This window comes from Amblyomma mixtum, chromosome 9 (genome assembly GCF_055824585.1).
Source record: "Amblyomma mixtum isolate Tamu chromosome 9, ASM5582458v1, whole genome shotgun sequence".
In the NCBI taxonomy this organism is placed as follows: Eukaryota; Metazoa; Arthropoda; class Arachnida; order Ixodida; family Ixodidae; genus Amblyomma; species Amblyomma mixtum.
In genome coordinates this window covers 93,093,412-93,116,093 of record NC_143020.1, presented here as the reverse complement: position 1 = coordinate 93,116,093, position 22,682 = coordinate 93,093,412, and the positions used below count along the sequence as shown (strand labels likewise).

Here is a 22,682-nt window from a genome sequence, read left to right as displayed (position 1 = left end):
GACGACCATTCCCATCCCAACAACCATGAACGCGTGTGCCGTTCCAACGAGGTGAAGCTGAACAAGTATTTCTTGCCTATAATGATAATTATTCTTGGAAGCCGGCCATGGCAACTTACATTTAGAAAAACCTGAACACGGAATGTATCAGAAAAACTATAGCATATTGTAGGTATTTCTAGTCCTCTACAAAAGCAGGCTTCACAACAAATACCGAGCGCTCGCTCTGCTTACAGGGCGTTTTATTTACTGATTAATTTATTTTCGCCCAACTCGTTTTTGCATTGGTCTCCCTGATAAGCGGGAACTTCGTTGCAAATTTCTTAGTCGTCGATGGATTCTTTTCGCACGTCTGCTACTACATCAGTTCTGACCCACAAGATGCATACTGCAAGCAACTAAAGAAGACGCTGCTAAATATTTGCAATGTAATAAAAAAAACTATTGGTCTTCAACAAAAAAATATTTTCCCCCGAGAGCGCTTTTGAGCTTGGCAACTCCCTGGAGGTGTGAGCCCCATAGTCACGGCCATGAACAAAGGAAACAAAATCTAGTCGCATTCTTCACTACTAATGCTATCTTGAATTGGTGGTGCAATCAGCTCACTGCATAAGTTTATTTAAGAGCAAAATTTGCTGCTTCATCTAAATAGCGTGCAAATCATCCGCGCATTGGTCTTCGCGATATGCGGGAACTTCGTCGTTGCAAATGTCTTCATACTGGTCGATGCACTCTTGTGGTACGTCTGATACAACGTCAGCTCGGACCCACAATATGCATACTGAAAAAGAAAGATGGCATAGTTAGGACACTGAAATTTAATCTAACTGATGTCAGTACTTTACGAAAATAACGCCCTCCAAAGAGCGACCATGCAGTTAGTATCTGCATGCATATGCGATACTGCATTGCTTATGGCCGTAAGCATTGGGAAAAAAATTGATAGTATCATCCTTGACCTCTCATACAGCCCCCAATGAATTCATTGCATAATATCCATTTAAGAGGAACACACATCTTCCAACATACTTTTCTAATAATTGACGACTTACGCAAGTGCAAGAGCTGCCGTAACAGAAGGTTCGTCGTTTAAACAGTAAATATGGTACAGGGCTCACTTTTATTACCAGCACAATGATGGTGAAGAAGTCATTTTAAATTAGCAAAATACCTCTGATGGCGCTATAGGTATCAATTGAAGCATGGCATAAACGTGCGCAACTCCTTATTTTTCGTCAGTACTGTTGAATCTCAATTCCTCTGCCAGGCTCTCGTAGTGAATAATTGTTTCTCTTTCGAGAAGTCTAGATATGACCTCAGATTTTATTGTGGCTCATATCCCCAGTCTGCCAGCAGATAAATCTAGACCACGTACAGCGAAAAATTTTCGCATTTCAGATTGGTATCGCACATGCGCATTGTACAAAAATGGTCACTCCTGCCCTACAGTGCCCACGTTTTGCGCATTTTATGCCCTGTCTACGGAGTTTGCCTTAACACTCGAGCGTTTTTTTTGTTATACCCTACCTCCCTTCTAGTTCCGTTAAATAGAATAGACTATGCCCTGGAGTACTATGAATAATATTACAGCACCTTATTTTCGCACCACTCCTATTTTAATATTAAAATTTCTGCTAACACTATCAGGTTTTTGTGAAAATTTTCACACTCCAGACATCATCAATAGGAAATCGAATAAACTTAGAGGCACTGTACATATTTTACAAAGCAACTACGTTTGCTGCTAGAAGTTCAAGGAAATCAAGACCTAACAGCGCCATTGCAAGGAAATTTACTTCCTTCTGCAACGAAATTCGTGCGCGTATCAGTCAGTACCTTCTAAGCCTCTGATTAAACGTTGCACGTGTCAAACTGCAGAATGCAAACTTCAAGGATGTAATTACTAATTACTCCAAACATACTGGATGCAAAACGTGGAGTTGTAGTTTGCCAATTGGAATGCGCAGAAAATGCTGCTCCTTTTGAAAATAAAACAAGCTGACAGTAACTAGCAAAGACGAACGCCTCCAGTAGAAATATTTTTTTTGTCATCAATGTAGAATGAATTATGATCAAGGGGCACGTAAAACTAATCTTGAAAGGATCTACAAATGTTTTCTTACGCAATAACCTAAAAGCATAAATCTATGTGAGAAGTGCTTGACTACCCTTTTCATAACCACATAACGTTTTTATAGCTGCTGTAAAAAGTCATGTGTGGCAATGATATACAAAGGATTACATTTTTAGCATTTAGTACCACACTACAAGATTTGTAAATTTTTTTCGCTGAACTAATTAGACAACGAGGCTTCGGGGTGAGAGACGCCCCGCTTTTAATGTTTTTAGAATGCCTATACAGGCTGGCAACGATTGGATTCACAAGTTATCGCATGTCAGCCGGCCAGGAAAAAAAATTCGAGCTAAAGCAATGTGACAAAAGCGTTTTTACTGGATAGGCTTGTTACCCTATAAGCCACCATTTTTTAGCGGAAGGTTACACTGCACATCATGTGAACAGTAATATTTACAAACAAAATGATCATTTTTTTAATAAAAGTTATAAGCTTCAAATTCGTCGCGTTATTTGTCGCTTAAAGTAAAGTTGTATCCTTACCTTCGTCTCTGTAGGGAAAATTGGCGACAACGCAGTTCTTATAGTTAGTATAGTCATATTTCACATTCATTGGATTCTCTGTATCTGAAACAGGCGCAAGAAACCAAAATTAGTCCACCCAGGGGTTGTTTCTTTATTATTTATTAATTTATTTATTTATTCAAATACCCTAAAGGCCCTCCGGGGAGGGTATTACATAGGGGACACACACGAAGCACTTTGATGACAATTTGCTCAAAATCAAAGGTGCAGAAAAGAGAGAAAATTAAAATACCGACACCATTTCTAAGTACACAAAAACATACAAACAAAAACAACAAGAGCAGCAGAGCGCAAAAAAAGCTAAAAAAATGCAAACAGCTGAAATTAAGAATACAAAAAAAAAACGCAGAAAAAAAATTGTTACTGCACAGATTAAGAGTACAAAGCAAAAATCTGAAAGAAGGTAGTGGTATTCGAGGGAGCAAAAAAGAAGGATTATTAACTCTGTAAAGATACAGTGGTGCACAGGGACGTCACATTCTGATGTGAGTAGGCAGCATTTTGTGAAATTTGTCTGGGTGAACCTCGGTAGCAATATCTGATGGTAGGTTATTTCAGTCACTTATGGTTCTACGCATGAATGATTGCGCGTAAAGAGATGACTGACACACTGGGCGATTGATTTTGTGGGGATGATCACGGCGAGGGCAAATGAAGCAAGGTGGCTGAAAGAAGTCGTCATGTAAAACGGCGTGGTGATAAAGCTTGTGAAACAGAGATAGGCGAGCGTTTTTCGTCGTAGTTATAGGGGATCTAATTCGGCACGGTTTTTTAAAGATGTAGCTAGCACTGGTGTACGGGGAATAGTCTGAAAAAATGAAGCGAACAGCACGACTTTGCAGGGATTCAATGTTATGTATGATGTAATCCTGGCTCGGGTCCCAGATTGCACATGCATATTCAATTTTAGGCCTGATTAAGGTGGCGTATGCGAGCTTTTTTAAGTGTGCGGGTGGTTGCCTCTTTCTCGTTATACGGAAAGCTCGAAACAGATAACGTATGTTGCTCGAAATCAAATCACAATAAACAGACATTGTGTCTCTTGTAAGATGAGCCCGGGATTCAATTATAATTTCTGCATTCGGCTAGAGTGCAACTTAAGTGATCCTTTAGGCTGAAGCATGGCGCAAGCTAGGGGGACAGGTTCGCACTAACTTCTGTTATAATAAGATACAGCGCTAAGCGAAACGATCTTAACAATTGTTTGCAGGATTCCATTAAAAATAAGTATTGGGGGACCCCTAAGCTCCGCCTTCAAGTGTATGACGCGACAGCGGTTTCTGTTGCCCACGAAGGCACGAACACTGTTTTCCTTTTTCATACTCACAGTCATTACGTGAAAGATCGCACGACATGCACATAAAGCCCAACTTAAATCAAGCCGTGCAAACGTGTCTACGTATTGTTGCGCTACGGCCTGACGGTCAGGGGTTTCCATTGCACCGCTGGTGTGGCTCGCGCCATGTTTCGAAGCCTCTTGCAATCGACTAGTCCTATGTTTTCGGCCATCCCACCGGCAACGCTGACACCGACTTTTCTGCTCCATGGAGCCTTTACGCTTGTGCGTAAATCCTTTTAGAGAACTTAAAGAATTTCAAGAAACAAGTACTTGTTCTAGTGTCACGAACAAGTATTTGTTCTAGTGTGTAGATGGCTGTAGGGGCTCTTTTAATTTCTTTGGACGGCTGGAATGAAGGGGACGTACTTGACTCAATATAGGCCCCCTGTTGAAGAAAGGAACAGCTCCCGTTGGAATCCGTGAATCATTGCGAGCTCCAGCAGTGCTTTTGTACAAACATGTATCGAGTCCTAAACGACTCAAAGCCAATCTTCCTCTTTGAGGTTTGTGTACCTTTCTGAAGGTAATTGGAAAATAAGAAAAACTAACTGCTTGCGAATGGCGACCCGCAGCAATACTGTATTGATTTTCTTTTCGTGACATGTGCAGACATGCCTTAATATGAGTTTAATAGTACAAACTTGATAGTTTTTAGTGAAGTTTCGTTAAGCGAGATCTGGATATGCGACGTCCCCAAAAAACACGAGAAAGCCTGTCTCTGGGTGCTTAGGTGGAGGATGTGAAAACGCGAGTGAGGATGGCACTGTACACAGTTCTGCGCTACCACGTGACCAGCGCTCATGCAGCCCGCGCTTCGTGCAGAATTTATGTCATCTGCAGGACGGGCGGTCGTAACACCACCACGAGCTTTGAAACGCCTCTTAGACGCTCATTCTTAGCGAGACGGTGTTGGGTTCTTAAAGAAAAGGAGAGGCGTGGCACTAGTCTAGCATTGAACGCACATTTGGTTAGTAGAGTCAAGGAATATATTAAACAATCGTGAAAGGGGCGGATATTTAAAAAGCACTAAAAGTTTATGTTGCTGCTGCTGGTGGTGGTGGTGTTAATGTAAAGGCGGGGTGATGGTGCTGAAAACGTTTTATTCAGTGAAAGGACAGTTTGCAGGCAAAAATGGCCTCTTACATAGGTGGAGTCTATAGTCCGGGACCCCGCTGGACGAGGCCGCTACTCGTTTTGACTAGAGCCCTTTGAGACGCCAGCCCCGAGCAGTTGAGCAGGGCTGCCTCCTATGCCTCTCGAGTAGGGGGAGGGTTTGAGGGAAGGAAAGTATTCACCTTACGGGCCCAAGCCATATTAATGTTAATGGACAATTCCCGGCAGTGAAGGCAGTGCCGATCAATTTTAGGAAAAAATTTTTTTCGCTATTGCAGGACACAACATAGTGTTGGTCTGCAGGCGCCTCAGGGTTCACTCATCGGCTTTACTGAGGCCCTTGGCACTGACCGGGAAAAAACGATGCCCTTCGCAATCGTATTCCAGAATTTTTCTGAAACGCAGTGGTGGTTGCCTGAACTCCGAGCCGGAGGAGCCTGGATAAGTTACCCGGTGGGTATGCGCTTGGGCGGCCGCGTCCGCAGCTTCATCACCTCTAAGGCCCTGATGGCCCGGAGTCCAAACTATGCGCTTGGGTGAAGGGTTTGATTCTTTTACTGCCAGCTTTAGAATATGGAACCCGAAAGATGAAACCTCGCCAGCCAGGTAGTGTTCACAGGCTCGACGCGAACGTGTGATGATACTTCCGAATTCGGGTCCGAGGTGGAAAGAGCAATGGCTACCTCAACGGCCTGCGCTGAATTTGGAGCACGATTTTAGAGTCCGTTAACATGTTTGTCCTAGGGAACTACGGCGGCCGTATAGAATCCTATGGACGAAGGTCCTGCCACATCAACGTAGTATATACCCCGGTTGGATCCGTGTTGGTGCTCAGGGCCCGATCGCGCGCCTCTCGTCTGCCTTTGTGTTTCTGCGTGTCCATGTTGCGCGGGAGTTGAGGGACCCAGAGCTTGTGACGCCATAGCTCCGGAATCCGACACGTGTCATCTGGAGTGTACTCGTGTGAATGTACAGGTGCCGTCAAAAGTAAATGGAAGGCAATATTAACGAAAAAATTTAATCATTGCCCGCTCAATTCATGCATCCTTGAATACATATGTGCAGACTAATTGTGATTGTGCGAATTGCACTGTGCACCAACAAACAGGGACCATTATGGTTTAGATTTAAAGAAATTAAAATTTTTTTCCCAAATTCGCCTTCCATTTACTTTTGATGGTGATTGTACAGGCGGTCTAGCAGACGGCGCGAGTCCTAAAGTTGCCGGTCGGCAAATTCTACCCTGAGTGAATGCATTGAATGATTGTGTCTCTATCACCGCTCCATAAGCCCAGTGCCTTCTAAAAACTTCAGTATCTTTGACAATGGTCGCCGGTCAGTTCATGAACACTCTTGGTACCCGATGCGAGAGACATCCTGTAACGGAACTTTAATTCTCTTCAGACTTCCCTGTAAAATCTCACGCTCGTCATAAAAGTGCGGGCACACAAAAAGAGAATACAGTCGCTCCTCATTGTAACGAAATGTTTTAGAACGAAATAATAGATATACTGAAGGAATGATGATTCCCTTTGAAAGCTCGGTCCGCACAGGTTATAACGGGCCCCTTCTACTTCGTTATAACGAGATTCAACTGTAGTTAAACTGTAACGAGGTTCAAGTGTAGGTGGCGCGGTAATTCATGTGCATTCATACCAGCGCATAGCTATAGTTCACGCGTAAGTAATGGAAGAAGGTAACTCTGACGAGCGACAAGCCTCATGTAATTTAATGGAAGGACACAGCCAGCCGATCTACTGAAGACTGACGCCTTGCTAAATTTCCGTCTTTTGTGATAGCCACCGAAGATGGATATGGCCGGGGTTCTTGGGCAAGAAACTTCTTCCGCAGTGTTACCAGCGACTCTGTAGTGAGTATTTGCTTTGGGGTAATGTGATCATAGTCATTAATTAGCTAGTTTACTATACTAAGTGTAAAAAGGCTGCTTCTTCAGAAAGCCTGCTAGAACACCTAACGCAAAGACAGAGAAAGCTGATGGCATTAAAAATTACTGCGTGAATATAGAAGAGCCTGCATCTCACATTTAAGTTTGTTCGTTGTACCGATTGGTTTTGCTCATACCGTCCATTAGCGCTGAATACGAAGGGGTAATAAAAATGAATATAACGTTTACCGCGGTTTGCTATGGCGATGGTGGTGTCTGGACTTGGTCCTGGGAAGAATTCAAGCACATGCTGGCCCCTGGAAAGCAAGGCAGGAAATCAGCTTATGGGACATACAGGCATTCAGCGACTTTAGGCCCATAATGAACTTTGTTGCCCGCTGGACCATAGCATAAAACAAGCGTGGTCTGTCAAAAACTTGCCTTTTCTAGAATTTTCTGGTTTTCAAGGTTCAGACAGCAGGTTTTCTCACTTGAATAGAAATGCCAGCCGCGAGCTGGTCAGCGTTTTTGCTTCTCATCAGTTATTATCAGTTTTCATTTCTGAAGTATGGAAACATACGCTATAGTTTCCAACTAATGTAAGCAACGTTACTTGAGCTACTAATTGGCTTCCTATAGTTTGCCCCTGCTGATATCCTATTAACCTAACGAGAGGCAAAATGCAGGAATAGTTGTGTCGGCATCCCCCTCTTTTCTTCAGAGTCCCTTTAGAGCCAAAAAAAATTTTCCTAGTGACACAGCAGTCATGCGAATTTTATTTTAAAGTAGGCATACCAAGGCTTCGCGGCTACGGACTTTGGTCGCTGATCCGAGTGTCCCGGGCTCTAATCTCAGCAGACTTCCAATTGAGGCGAAATACAAAAATGTCTGTGTGTTGTCGGATGCCAGTCGCGATAATGGCTAAAGTTGTTTCTAAGCCATCACTACAGGGACTCTAATGGCTCAAGTGCAGGTCTTTGACGGTAAAACTATTTTTTTAGCTTTTTACCTTCCTTTTAAGTTCTTTTGAACCGAGTATATTGTGAATGACTAAAATTCAATTATCACTAAGCATCGCAACAGCTTGCTTTATATAAATCACTGTCAAAGAGCTAATATGATTCCAACGTCCGTACGCCTTCAAAGCAAGGCTATAAACATTGCTTCACTCGTCGTTGCCGAGAAAAAAATCCTTCCGATTCGCATCTTTAATCAAAAAAGATCCAACAGATCTGCAAACTCTCTCTGTAGCTTTCTAGCAGCGCTCAAATAGTTGTTAGTAGTTTTTCGTTGTTATACAATCATTGATGTGCAGAATGATATCCCCTAGCAAGTCGCTCTAGGGGGACCTCCTCTGAATAAATGCCTAAAATTACACATATCAGGAGCCTCCCGTAGACCAAGGCAAAAGTGCGCAACTAATCTTGATCAGTCTACAATGTTACCTACTGATATATTATATGAGGTTCCCATCCAAATGTAACCAAGCTTTAAACGAGGCGTAGAGCCGAAGACCACTGAAACCATCGGAGGGCTGTTTGGATTCGCGTGGTCAAGTTTTCAGCATTTCTTTTACTAAAGTTCATTAATTCGCAGACTAATTAGCCAACTTTTCAATTATTACCTGCAAGAACACACCGTCAAATGAAGAAGTAGCAGATCATTTTGAAAAACGGCCTGCTGCATAGTTTGCACTGAGTTTTATCTATGCTGCTGTATTGAATGGCCTTCAAAAAAATTTGTCACGTGCAACCTGCTAGTGGATGTCTCGCCCAGTGCACAAACCAAGCCCCATCGGGGACAGCGTTCAGACAAAAGCGTATTTTATTCTTTAATTTCATCTTGGGATAATGAAGTGGCACCGCGGCCACGTGTAATGCTTTTAAGTCAGCGTGGTTTTTTTCTAAGTCCGGTAAAAAAAAAAACGCACCTTTACGTAAGCGGTACCTTGGTGCAAACATTTCAGCCAGCTGTTTTCTATGACTATCTGCACTTTCTGTATTCCGAGTATCTGACTATCTTCACTATCTGACTAACTTCTGACTATCTGCAACCCATCAATCCCATAAATAAAGCGGTAGCTAGATAACCTTTACTGGTTAATTAACCTCAGAGGATGAAAAAAGTGCAGGCTGAGCCACGAGACTCTCAACAGCCCTCAGTTGGTTTCACTGGGCTAGGACACTGCTGCTTTTTTAAATGCTTGTCCCCCATAGCTGGAACACTCGTGAATATGACTTGCGCGAATTTCTTTCCCCTTTGGTGGGGACTCTCCGAGATTCTTAAACTGCTGTTATTTTAGTCTGTGTTCGAAAAGCTTATTGGCTGTTTTGTCATGTTCCGACTTCCTCTGGAGAACGTACTTTTTCGACCCTCCGTGGCCATTCAGGTTCCAGGTGTAGACGGCTCTCTTGTTTGGTTGGTACAGCGTTCGTTTAGTGGTCACGCACTCCAGGCTCGGATCATGGCTTGAAGTATACACCGCCACAGCTTCCGGGAAGAGGTCGAAGATCTTTATGGAGAAGAGGAGGAGCCAGTTGTCGAGTAATCAGTTACGCTTATCACGGCAAACGAGAGGCTAAGCCTATTATGGGCAAGGTTGGATATCGTTTATTGATAAAATATTGTAAAGGCTTTCTATATTTGTAATATTTTGTATCGTCGGTACTTTCAAGAACATAAAAAATGGTGGTTTATTTTTGATTACTACAAGCCAGCTTGGCCCAAGAGTGGCTCACGTGCCTTAATTATATGGCCGGACAAGGTGGAGCCAAAGGAACATTTTTCCCACCATTTCACCTCAAAAAGGCGGAGACTAGTCAATGGGAAAGCATGTGCAACCAACTATAGAGCCCAGCTCCTAGGCGCCCGGTCAAGGATTCCGCGTGGTAGTCATCGTTGGCGTCGGCGTAGTGGGCCAAACACGCCGCCTGACATGTGGCGTGACAGGTGGCGTGTTGTGTAGGCTTGTGACAGGTAGTAGCAGAGTGAAACGCCACCTGCCACGGCGAGAGCGGAGGAATGGACAACCGGAAGATGGCTGCCACAGGAAGATTCAGGAGGGTGGTTAACAGCGTAGCACGCCACCTGCCAGCCATGGCAGGTAGTAGCTGCCGCTGCTGCCACCATTGAAGAGCTGTGCTAAAATTTCGCATTACCAACTATCGTAATCGTCCGTCAAGTTTCCTACATACCCTGCGCCTGTCAATGTCATACCCCGCACTGGATACCCAACTACATTGTTACCCCCTGGTAGCTCGTGAATAAAGGCGGCCAAACAGTTCTCAAAGAAAATTTTGTCAAAAAATCAAGGGGAAGGGCGGGAGTGGAGTGAAAATAATTCTTTTTCCTCGTTAAAACTAGCGCCGAATTATTTTTTCTCGCAGTTTCAAGAGTCTCGGGTGCGAAAATAATCTTATGTGCATTGTGCACAGTGACCGCATGCTGACAAACTTTGCATGTTTTTTTTCTTTCTCTGACAGTGCTAAACAGCGCGTACCTGGAAGGTACAAGTATTACTTATAATTATTTGGCTTAAAGAAAAGCTGGAAAGAAATGTACTTGTGTATTTTTATTTGTTTTTGTGCATCGGTGGTGTTAGACTGCAGTTTCTGTCCTTGGAAACGCGTCGGATCTCTTAACACTTTTAAACTAGGAAACGCGAAGTCTAAGCAGTAGTCGGCAGGGAAGTCACGCAGCAAATATCGAGCCAAGGGAGGTTACTGCACCCTCTCATGATTGAAGTGGGTTCGGTAGTGGGAGATTCATCGCGGTGGCTTTAGAGGTAGCGTTTTCATCATCGTCATCATCCGTTGTAAGAACGGCGAAATAAAAAAAAAACACAGAATTGTTCGCCGATTATCCCTGATGATAAACGTCTATTAAACCGTTAGACAGTACAGGTTTTTAGAAATGTACGAAACGTAACGAGCCCCTAATAAGCCTTCATCAATAAGAAAAAAAGGAGTAATTCCTTCAAAACGTCGCCAGTCGCGCAGGCATTATATAACCGCGGCGCGAAGCGCGCATATTTGAAGGCACAGGAAAATATCTATATGAACTGCAAAGCGAAAAAAGTTCACGAAAGTATGTTTAATAGAATAGCAATCAGAAATGATGAGTGGCAAGGTGATCGAATTTCTGTACTGCAGTTCACCACACCATTCACAAGTAAGAGTTATGCGCTAAAAGTTTATGGAAAACAGCTCAGAAACCGTCAATCTGCTGATGATACTGCCGTTGGTAGTACGCAGGTGGTGGTGGTGGTGAAACTTTATTACTAGCGGGTGTAGAAAAGCGACCCGAAGTCGGCCCCCGCTTGAACGACGGCCGCTATCCCTTGGCAACGGCCCAAGGGATAGCGACCCAAGGAGTAGTACTCAGTAAAATGATTTCAGCCATATTTGGAAACCTTAGCGTTAAAAGTTCAACGCCAAGGTTAAAAATAACAAGAGAGAAGCTAAGGTAATGTTCAGCCTTGTGAGAAGGAGCGGTAAGGGAGCACATCTAAGAAGGGCAGGCAGCGTCCATGAATTCCAAACACAAGGAAAAATAGGCACGAGGAAGTGATTTTGGTGGAGTGAGTTTTGTCACGCGTTTTCTACCTTTTCTAAATGATGAACACCATTTAGCTCCTATTCTGGGAAAATTCGGGCGCGATCACAAAGAACCTAAACTATAACGTATCCGGAACCTTCCAAAGTTCTTCGCCAGACCGGTAGCCAGTGAAAAAGTAGCTGGCTGAGCTAAGATTGCGTCAGCTATTTCAGGGCAGTGCTAATTTGAGAAAAAAATGAAGATTCTATTCTCCTATAGCTGATACAGCAAAGCTCGCGATGACGGCGACGGTGATATTGCTATCATTTAAACGCCAATGGACAATGGAAGAAATCTAGAAGATTTCCTCTCCCGCGGGAATACAGAAAAAGCTTGGCCCGGAATTCACCTTGACTGAACGAAGTTCGCAAAGCTATGAACATCTCACCTTGAAAGCATCGGTAGGGTCGCGTTGAAGCTTGTGTTCTCCAAGCCCCGACACTGTATGGGTCAGTGCGAGCCAAACGGCTGCGAGCAGACCAGTCACGAACATGCCCATTCTGGGTCGCTAGCTCGGTGCAGAATCAAAGATGGTTTGGCCCAGCAGGCTTCTAGTGTGGTTTTTTTTATCCCCCCACACGGCTCGTTATTAAGAGCAACCCATGCTACCCATGCCTTTCATTGCACTTGAATTGATTTTTCAGTGTCGTTGGCCGCACAAACCTTATTACGTCCCCTGATATTTGACGCCAATGGGAGCGTCACTCCACCGAATTAATCTGAAGTTGTGAAATGAACAACGCAGCCACTCAATTAAGACACGGGCGAGCTTGATGCAGCAGGCTATAGGGCGCAGAAATTGAAACAGATTTATCATCATCAGCTTGACTACGCCCAGTGCAGGGAGAAGGCCTCTCCCATGTCTCTCCAATTAACCCTGTCCTTTGCCAGCTGCACCCACCGTATCCCCGCAAACTTCTTAATCTCCTGTGCCTACCTAACTTTCTGCCGTCCCCTACTATGCTTTCCTTCTCTTGGAGTACACTCCGTTACCCTAAAGGACCATCGGTTACCTTGCTTTCGCATTAGATGCCCTGCCCCAGCCCCTTTCTCCCCCTTGATTACCACCAGGCTGTCATTAACCCGCGTTTATTTCCTCAACCTACGCCCGCTTCAGTCTCTTAACGTTACATCTATCATTTTTCTTCCCATAGCTCGCTGCATTGTCCTTCACTTGATCTGAAACTTTTTTCCATCATATTAAATGAGTTCAAACACGGGCGCCCATAATGGCACATGTGTTTCTGAGGCGTCATATTGCAAGTCATGAACTCCCTCTTTTATACTTCGTTCCATTCTTGTGCCGCGACGATTGCACCACGAAGTTCGTTGGACATGTCCAGAGTTTGCCTGCCTATTTCACTGTGAGTGTGTGTGTTGTGGCTTAATATCTTGCTCCATCCTCGTCACAGCAACGCCTGTTTCTGCTTGGACTTATTGACCGCCAGTTCGCTCGAACTAACACCATTACTGGTCGTTCACCAGTTGAGAAATGCTGCAGGCACCACGGGACAAATTAAGGCTCCGAACACACTTCAGTCCTCTGCAGGCGGCAAATTCTTTTTCGACCTCGAGCTGAATGAGTGGTTTTGCTGCATGACTGACGCCGCGTTCGCCGTTGACCGAAGAGGTGCAGATGCACGATACGACAGCAGTATAGCAGCTTGCAATAATTCGCGTGCTAGTGTAAACAATCGAAACAAGTGCAGTTAGGGTCGTTACCAGCATAGGCGACAAGCTGCTTTCACGTCAAGTGTTACAACGCTTTTTTTTTTTAAGCCACAATGGTTCTTTGTCGGAAAATTCTCGAATGTTGACGATGGGTCAGAAGACATCCTTTTTGCTTTAATTAAAGCATTCCTTTTTGTTCCACGATTACCTTTTCCTATGCTGAAGACAGCTGCTATTATTGTCTCGTGGTTTTGCTTTTGAAAGTTTATGCGATATGACAAAATGATTCTGGCACATTTTATTGTTTCTTTGCAACACTACCCACACGGGAACAAACTGATATAACATAAGCAAAGGGGGCGGGAAAGCGGGTACAAAATAAAATCTAGGCAAAACACAGCCACATGTGGTAGCAAAAAAAGTAAATAATAACATTGCATTTGCGTCGAAATATGGAACCATGACCCAACAGATAAATGTCTTTGTGGGATTAACATTGGTTACATGAATAAATGGACACCACCAGTAATGTAGTATTCTACGTCCCCGCAAACTTCTGACCGTAGCGGTGGCCTAGTTATTTCAGCCTGCGGGTCGCATGGGTATGGTGCTGGGTTCGATCCACGGTGCCGGGGAGTACCGACCAGTTTATAATGATTTCAAGCTTTCTTTTGGACTAGGGCCCAGCATCTCTGCGGTTTAATCTATAGGAAAATGATTTTAGTCCCAACCTTAAAAAGACGAAAACATCTTGTGCCATGGCTCCATAAAAATACATCATCAACATTGATTGACCCTCCTCTGCCATTTTCTTTTACTCTAAATTAGCTAATAACGTGAATATATATGCTCGGTTCCTGGTAGCACTCTTCGAATTTCATTTGACGACGGTGGTACGTTAGGGAACACTGGAACTTCAGTAGCAGCCAACGCAGATCGGTGCATCCTGAGCACACCAGATGGCAGTGGAGACCATTATTTGTGGAGTGTTTCGCTTGTGCTTACGACGTTTAAAGTTTGCGTGAGTGTGTGTGTGTGGGGAGGGGAGTAGTATGCATGTGTGCAGGAGGTAGAGAGGAGGTTAAGCGGAAAGGAAGGCTGCGGTAACTATCTCACACGAGGTAACTTTACCACGTTCCAACCAATGTATACAATAAAGGGCATTGAAAAGAGAGATGAAGGTGCAGGTCCATTCGTTTTCTACCGCCACTGCAACTGCTTCGCAGCAAGGTTAACATGTGAAGTACTGGGTTCCAGAAGCAGACGCGGCACAACAGAGAGGTGGAAGCGTATGGAGAGGGAAACGGGAATTTGTCACCTGCGTGTGATTCGTGTAGTACTTGTGCAATAGAATAATGTACGCCATTGCCAAATATGGAATTCTTTTAATAATTTTATTACCAGCACGACGTTTTTATAGTTATCCCCCACTTGCATGCAATACGAGTGTGGGTTTTTTGTGCATTTATACAAAACTACAAATTCTCGTATATAGGAAAGCCATTTCGTGCCCCAGGATTGCGCTGGTGCAGCTTAAATCTATGCGGTTGTGGGCTGTGCAAAATTCTTTTGTATACTCGTGTCCCAAACGCACCAGTAGCATGCAACAAGCGCGATGTCACGGTCGTAACCGCAGCGATCAGTACTCTGAAGTCACAAGCTAGAGAAGCAAACCCTGATAGCAAGATGAATGAACTAAAGGGTCTCTTATTTTTCATAAATAAAACAAAGAGAAGTGATAGCAACAATTGTGCATTTTTCAGCATTCATGCGGTCCTCTAATTATTTTTCGCATAGAGCTAGCAAGTATCCAAGAAGAATGCGTGGAAAGGAGCACACACTCATATCCAACAATTCTGACAAAAGCATTTTTGAACGGGAAAGATCTTGTGAGCGCAATGTTTTCATATATTATATGATTTCACTGTAATAAACAACTTATCCGCAGATGGCTTCTTGGAAGGCTTCATTTTATTTTTTGCTATTAACGCTTTTGCTATCGCCAAAATGATTCAACGTTTCTTTTCTATGGCAGTCTTAACTGCTCGATTCGAGGGACAGAAACACGAAAAAAAGAATAATTTTGCTGCATATCGGAAGAAGAGACCATTAGCTTCAATAATTCTATACCAATGCCTGACTGTTCTGTAATAATGATTTTTTTTGTCCAAAAACTTTGGACATGGTTACATCGTTCGTCAAGTTTGAACTGCGTGAACACTCTTTACTGCGGTACAAGCTTATTTTAAGTGACTGCTGCCGCGCATTTTTTTCCACAAACCACACCTTAAAGACGGTAAAAGAATTGTAAGGTGTGCCGTTTTATACTCCTATTTCAAGCATTCTTAGTTTGCTTATCTAGTCGAGCTGCCAAGCTTCCTTTTAAGGTCTCTATATAAAGCTCACTCACTCACCCTGAAGCTCATTCAGTAACGTAAATCTGGGGACTATGGCCGAGTTAGTCAAATATTATTAACATACTGACGTAGATACCAACCGTAGGTTCATGTATGGTGACATTCAGTTTTGCAAGCCAACGAGGTACAGGAGGCACTCTTCATTGACCACTGGAGATGTTAACCTAGTAATCTTTTTAAAAGAAGGTGAAAAAAACGACTACTTTGTTTCTAAGCTAAAGAGCCTTCCATCTTCTTTGTTTCCCTGGTACACAAAAACATTAACATAAGTCGCGGATTGGATTACGAAATTTTACCGAGTCCAAATGATTTTTTCAGCTGTAAGACAGGATGTGAAGTAATCCAGTGAAGATGAGCATAACTGTGAGTGTAGTGTAATTTGCGAATCTGCAACTTTTCTCAGCGAATCTCAAGAACAATTAAATACGTTTATTTTTGTTTACACAGATCGTACATGATTCGCGAAGTTAATCATGGCTTATTATGGCCGTGTGAATCAAGAAAAGAGTGAATGTAGATGTAGTGTTGCAGTCGTTTAAGGAAATCTACCGCTACATTTCTGCAGATCTACTAGAGCAAGGTCCATATGCAGTATTTTCAGTGATCATTCTTTTGCTTATTAGCTGGTCTAATCAACGTCCAAATCGTTCTTGCAATTGTCTTCGCGGTAGGCAGGAACTTCATCGTCGCATATGTCTTCATAATGATCGATGCATTCCTGTGGCACTTCTGAAATGTATTCTTTCGGAACCCACAATATGCACACTGTAAGAAAAAAAATAGTGCAAACAGACAATTATGAACTTTTAGAATATTCTTTAAAAATGCACTTTCATCAACGCTTTCTCATCCCACACATATTGTAGGCTGTAAGACACTACCATGGAGAGGGACGCAAACTACGAAAACCAAAGCGAATAAAGCGGCATCATTGAACACCAGCACAGCCTGTACCTAGCGCCCTAGAAAAAAAAACAATAAGAGAAAAACCATATTATTCAACATGCTACTCATTTCAGAGGGCTCATTACAACGCTGCTGCTTGAACATTTTGGAACAACGAGCAATTATTTCTTGCTATAATTATAACACCACCCTCAATAAATATTTGAGGCAGAAAGCATAACAGACATCCTCACAAAGTGCTTCATTAACGGTAAATATAGTGGATTTGAATGGTGATAAGCTTTGATTAAGTCGCGGTAGGTGCGGAGTAAAATTTCAGTAAGACGGCGTGCTGAGCTACTAAAGCACAGGCAGAGTAAAATGGCGTGGAGGTCTTACCTTCGCCCTTGTATGGGAAGTATGCGACAACGCAGTTCTTTTTGTTAGTGTAGTCAAACCTGACATGAAGTGGGTGCTTTCTGTCTGAAATGAGTATTGAAACACGGATATAGGCCACACAAATATTGCTTTTTTGTGGAAAAAGCGTTAGCAACATAAAGGGTGGAGTGCGTTAAATGATTCAAGGATAAAAATGCAACAATTCATATCAAGACAAAATTATTTGTATGAAACTCGGGCAAGTTGGGGTCATAACATCAAAATAATTGCTCTGTCTTATTTACTAGAAATTTACAAACATTAACAACTAAACATTTAGGTGCTTGCTATAGGGGATATTCAAAATTCCGCAAGTGCGCTTTCCCGCATAACAATGTTGCCCCTAACAAGATGGCCGACTTCGCTATAAAGGAACTACATGGGCTTCAGGACAGGCGCTAAAGGTGTGGATAGAATGTAAGAAACGTATTTTGGAAGAATCAAACAAAAAACCAGTCTTTCTTGCTTTGTTTCAGCTAGAAACGCATGGTCCGCCATCTTGTTGGGGGCAACATTGTTATGCGGGAAAGCGCACTTGCAGAATTTTGAATATCCCTTATTGCGGAGGCCTTAATTAAATTCGAACGTAAGATGAGCGTTAAAAAAAAATCAGGGGGCACTTTTACTCCCTAAAGTGCTGCAAGGCGAATGCGTTTCCTGGCGCACTGTTTTTTTTTATTTTTCGTATGTTATCTTTTTTTTCATTTTATTTTCATTTTAATTTTATTGTTTTCATTTTTCTTTTCTTATATGTATTTTTTATTCCTTTTATTTTATTCATGAAACCCATGCATTCACTAGCTGCGCCTCTATTCATGTATGAACCTTGAGCCTTCGTGGCGGAGTGGTAGCGTCTCCGCTTCAAATGCCAAAGGTTTTGGTTCGATTCCCAGCCTCGACGCAGTATCTTTTTAAGTAGTGACGCCGAAACGCAGAAAAATCTGCCGACACGGCTGCTAACAACAGTATGAGGCATATTAAAGGCTTTCGCCTTAATAAACTTCAGCCTAATCAGTTTTCGTGCTGTTAGGAATAATGCAGCGGTTTCCATTCACGTCGCACCAAGCGAAGCAGACGGATGTCTCCGGTTTCAAGCATTGGGCTAAAGGTTTACTAAGGAGAAACTGAATTTGAACCGGTTCCAAGCACTGAGCTAAATAGTAACGAGAAACTGAATTTGATTTGCCTTTATCAAAACATTGCAATCTTCTAATACACAGATGCTATTTTCACTTTAAACGAAGATTATATGAGCTAGAAAATACCAAGGAATCAAATACAGCTGCCACCACCTGCGGCTTTTTTCATACGCAAAATGCAGTGAAGTGAAGGGTTGCTTCTTTGATGCGAATCTCTGAAGGTTGCCTACACCATCATAGGCATCTGGATGGCGATCACCAAGTCCTTTTTGTTTTTCACGCCAAGAGTTTGTATTCAGTGGCAGTAAAGAAAAATTGCAGTTTTTAAATTTCATTTCTCGGCAAATAATGCGCGTTTTCCTGCTCTATAAACATTAATACACAAGAAAGTACAATTTAGCTCTCGTTTAATTTCCCGAATAATGCAACACACGTAAACGTTGTACAATATTTTTCTTGGTCACGTTTTTATCGTAACATGTTAGAAACTAATGGACAATGTATGGGACACATACCACCGTTTTCTATCGCAATTACCGTGTCTTGCGTAGGTCCAGGAAGGTATTCAAGTATGTGCTTGCCCCTGCGACACAAGAGAAGAAACAACCTTTACTATGGCATTCTGATGCCCCTTATACTCCATCCCCTTCAAAGAGGATTCATATTCGCTGTGTGGTCGCCTCGAGCAGTGTTCAGGTTTCGGCAATGATCAACAATTTAGGTCTCAAAAAATCCGATCGCACTTTGCGGTTCCCATTAAAAGTTTTTTGAGGTTTAGGAACATTAGCGAAGCTGCCTATTGAGAGTGGTGCGGGCGCTGCTACGGGATTCGTAATTTTGTTGCCCTATACATCGTGCACGTAGATATTCGGCAAAGTACCAGATATACGGCAGAGATAGCTGGAGCTTAATAGTTCTGCTTAATAGTTCGCTCTCCCTGAGATCGACTGCAAGGAAGGTGATGATAGATTACCTGATTGCTTTGGAAGTGGCAAATGTACCTCGACTTGTGTTCGCATTACCACATTTCAGAAATGTTTCCTCACTTCCTCCCTTCCAACCCTCCCGAGGTCCTTGCAATTTTTACCGCTGTTTCCATAGAATACATAACAGCCGCCACCGCTGTATTATCAGCTGTCCCTACTTTGGCTCAACAGGCGGCGCCACCTCAGGCTACTGGTGTTCCTATTCACCGAAAGGTCTTGTTGAGTACAACGATGGTGGCTACGGTTGTTTTTCTGCTATTTCATATGCTTAAATTGATCAGCAAACATGCAAAATAGGTTCAATGTGAAGTTTCATAATAAAGGAACGTGTCCGTGTCACTTCATACTTCTTGAAGGAAGTAAGGAATTGCGTTCAAGCATACTTTTTCCCTCCCCTTTCGGCTACCGCAGCTCAGTCACTACTGTTGCACCGCTTGTGTCTTAAAGCTCGGAGGAGAATAGCCACAGACGAAAAGAAATGGCTGTGGTTTAGCTCTGGTTAAACCTGGAGTGACGCGAGAGCTCCGCTGAAAGTAGCCTACTTATACCGCGGCGACACATCTCCCCCTCTCCACCCTTCCCCACTTGACACGGCGCATGCGCACAGCTGCTGCAGCTCGGTTTCGCCGGCCCGCCGCTCCGCACCACGTGACCAACCGGCTCAAGGCCACGGCACTGCCACGGAGCTCAAGAGGTGCCGCGCTGAAGACTCGAAGAGCTGGCATAGTGTCGCTCTCGCTACAAAAAAGATCTGCATAGTCATGTCTGCTCACTACAAACAAAAACTTCTCTTTTTACCTATTACACAGGGGTTTCTTCGGTCGGCTATTGTTAACATTACCATGAGGTCATACTTTTTGGATCCCTTGTGACCTTTCAGGTTCCAAGTGTAGACGACCTTCCTGTTCGGCTCGTACACCGACCGGTTGGCGGTGACACACTCGAGGCTGGGATCGTGGCTCGATGTGTATACCGCCACGCCATTTGGGAACAGGTCGAAGACCTTCAGAAAGAAGAGAGCGACAGAACATGTTTTTAGTGGGAAAGCACTATTTCATGTGGCCAAACCCAATCAAGAATTTTGGGGCGCATCTGACCTTGAGGGTGCAGAAATAAAACAAATATATTCACGACTGGGTTTCGAACCTGAAGTGGCATGAACAGATAATCTTCGCTGGCCACTGCACGAGAGCACCATGCTATCGCCACAGTCCATCAAGTCTCGCCTTAAACTGCAACACACACTCGCCCTGCGCCTTGCACATCGTCGTATTCATGAACTTCTACCTGCGGCGCTAGCAGATCAGATGAGCTTAACCACGATCAGTGCTTAATCTGAGTCTAATATTGTCGCCGGACATGCCGACGACCCAGCAAAGCAAAACTTTAAGCCAACCATGTTAAACACATGCTTTGGCATGTCTGCTCAGTTTATCTGCGTTGGACCCCCACCACATTTTTTTAGTACGCAACAGCTGCTGCTGCGTTTTTTTTTGGAGCTAGATCAATGAATACACCGAACAAATGTGGGAGGATATGCTTTTCAATGTAGGTATATGTAATGAATAATTTTGTGCTCAAGGTGAAAAGTTCACATGGTGATACTTTAAAGTGCAGCTAATTGCAGCGAGATGATGATTATGGAGGTTACACGTCATGTTTCTCCGACTCTCTATCCGCTTAAACGCGTGACACGTAGTCCTCCAGCAGTTACTTATGTTCGTTCAGAAAGAAGCGGTCACGAGACTTCGACCATATTGTTGAAATCCAGCAGAAGGACGGCACGGATATGAAGCGCGATTTCAGTCGCAAAACAACCGAAACTGGGGCGTTTTCTCGCGGAAGATCGCCCCGTATTGAATATCACGCCAGGTACCTGACTACGAAGCCTGCGTGGCTAGAGTGTTGGCCACGGAGGCCACACGACTACGCAGGACATTTATTTGACTTGACTTGACAGCGCCTTTTTTGTCTCGTTAGGATGGCACAGACATCGGTTAAAAACAAACGCAGCTTTACGCTGTTGAGGGAATTAAAGGCGCTTTCTGTACGGCATATGGTACCGCCATCGTGGTACGTAGTAAGTAAATACTTATCTCATTATTTAATATTATACTCACTACATTTGGAACCTGGGCGCTTAGTATACTCTGCTAAAACTAAAACGCAGGGTGGAACTTTTATAGAAAAGCATTTTCACCGATTCCTCAGAGAAGCTCTTAAATTTTATCTAAACTCTGCTTCTTCTTTGGTTCTCTTTTCTTCTTCTAAACACCCCTGAATAATATACGAAACAAGTGCGCCTACCTAGGCAACCCTGTGTGCAGTGTGTGTGCATCGTTGAAAATGCCGAGTTCGACAAAATTTCGTACAGCAATATTTTTTTTTCTCTTCAGATATCACTTGGAAAACGTAGAAACTCAGTCCTTTATCATGTCAGAGAATATTGAAACGATGTTCCCTAGAGCCGGTGAGGGCTCCTTGTCCGCGATAGAATTTCGTCGCTTATTTAAAAACGCAATTGGTGGGGCGTAGTCTGTGTACAGAGTGAAAACTTGGGCGAGTTGGTTCAATATTACCGCAACACTGCGAAGACATGGACGTGAAAAGAGGACATTGCCTTACCTGGGTCTTCTTTTCACGTCCACGTCCCCGCGCTGTTCTGATAATGTCTATAGTACCCGTGCGTAGGTAGCTGGCGTATTTCTCTCAAGATATCTCTACCAAATGGAACTACATATGTACTCGTACTATGCCCCATCTTTAGTTTTCAAATACGCGACTACATGCTATTGCGAACAAGGTACCCTCATCGGTTCCAAAAAGTCGTTTCCGCCCTCACTGACATGGCCAATGACTGTATTCCTACGCTGTGTCCGCGACATACGTGGCTTTATCTTTACTCTGCGAAACATTGAACTAGATTATCCATATTAACTCTGTTGTGCCGAATCAAAACCGTTCCAAAAGTGGATAAGGATAGCGGATAACCTGGCGCTCACCATGATATGTTGCTGCCTGGGCCCAGGCATGATCAAGCCTTTTGGAGATGAATAACTTTCGCTTTTTACAAGGCACTACAGGCACGGCGTATAGCACAGCAGATGTACGAAGCTGTGCTCACGCATTACAGCAGCTTACAACCTCTCACCTTAAAAGCATCGACTGCGTCCCGGTGAAGCTTGTGTTCTCCCAAGGCCTCCACGGCCTGTGCAAGACCCAGACACAGGTGGAAAACCGCTATGGCACGAGTCAGCACGAGAGCCATTTTGCTCCAGTTCCTCAGAGCGAGCAAACTGAGCCAACGTTTTATGCTACGAGGAGTCTATTATGAATCCTTTGAACGCAACAGGGGGGCTTTCAATTTTCCGACGCATGTGCTGTGCATGTTTGATTTATTGAACGGTGTCCTTGGTTGGAGAAAAACAGATTAAGTTGTCATACGGCTGACTCGCAACTGGATGTCAGGCTGCCACATATGGTAGATTAGTAGCGGAGTGGATCTGATAATAGATATAACATAGGAGCGCGCTTCAAAAACAACGCATAGCATC

At 43.6% G+C, this 22,682-nt stretch overlaps 2 protein-coding genes across 2 annotated transcripts; both read right to left on the bottom strand.

Moving 5' to 3' along the window:
• Positions 1-644: 644 nt before the first annotated feature.
• On the bottom strand, positions 645-12,091 carry LOC149330141 (uncharacterized). The gene is made up of 5 exons (XM_089559377.1): positions 11,981-12,091; positions 9,360-9,508; positions 7,246-7,313; positions 2,618-2,701; positions 645-781 (listed from the first exon to the last, which is right to left on the bottom strand). Exons 1-5 carry the CDS (start codon positions 12,089-12,091, stop codon positions 645-647), a joined length of 549 nt encoding a protein of 182 aa, XP_089415503.1.
• A 4,003-nt stretch (positions 12,092-16,094) lies between these two features.
• Positions 16,095-22,446, bottom strand: LOC149330140 (uncharacterized). The gene is made up of 5 exons (XM_089559745.1): positions 22,280-22,446; positions 19,983-20,131; positions 18,658-18,725; positions 16,965-17,048; positions 16,095-16,445 (listed from the first exon to the last, which is right to left on the bottom strand). Exons 1-5 carry the CDS (start codon positions 22,394-22,396, stop codon positions 16,309-16,311), a joined length of 555 nt encoding a protein of 184 aa, XP_089415871.1. The 5' UTR covers positions 22,397-22,446; the 3' UTR covers positions 16,095-16,308.
• Positions 22,447-22,682: the final 236 nt, after the last annotated feature.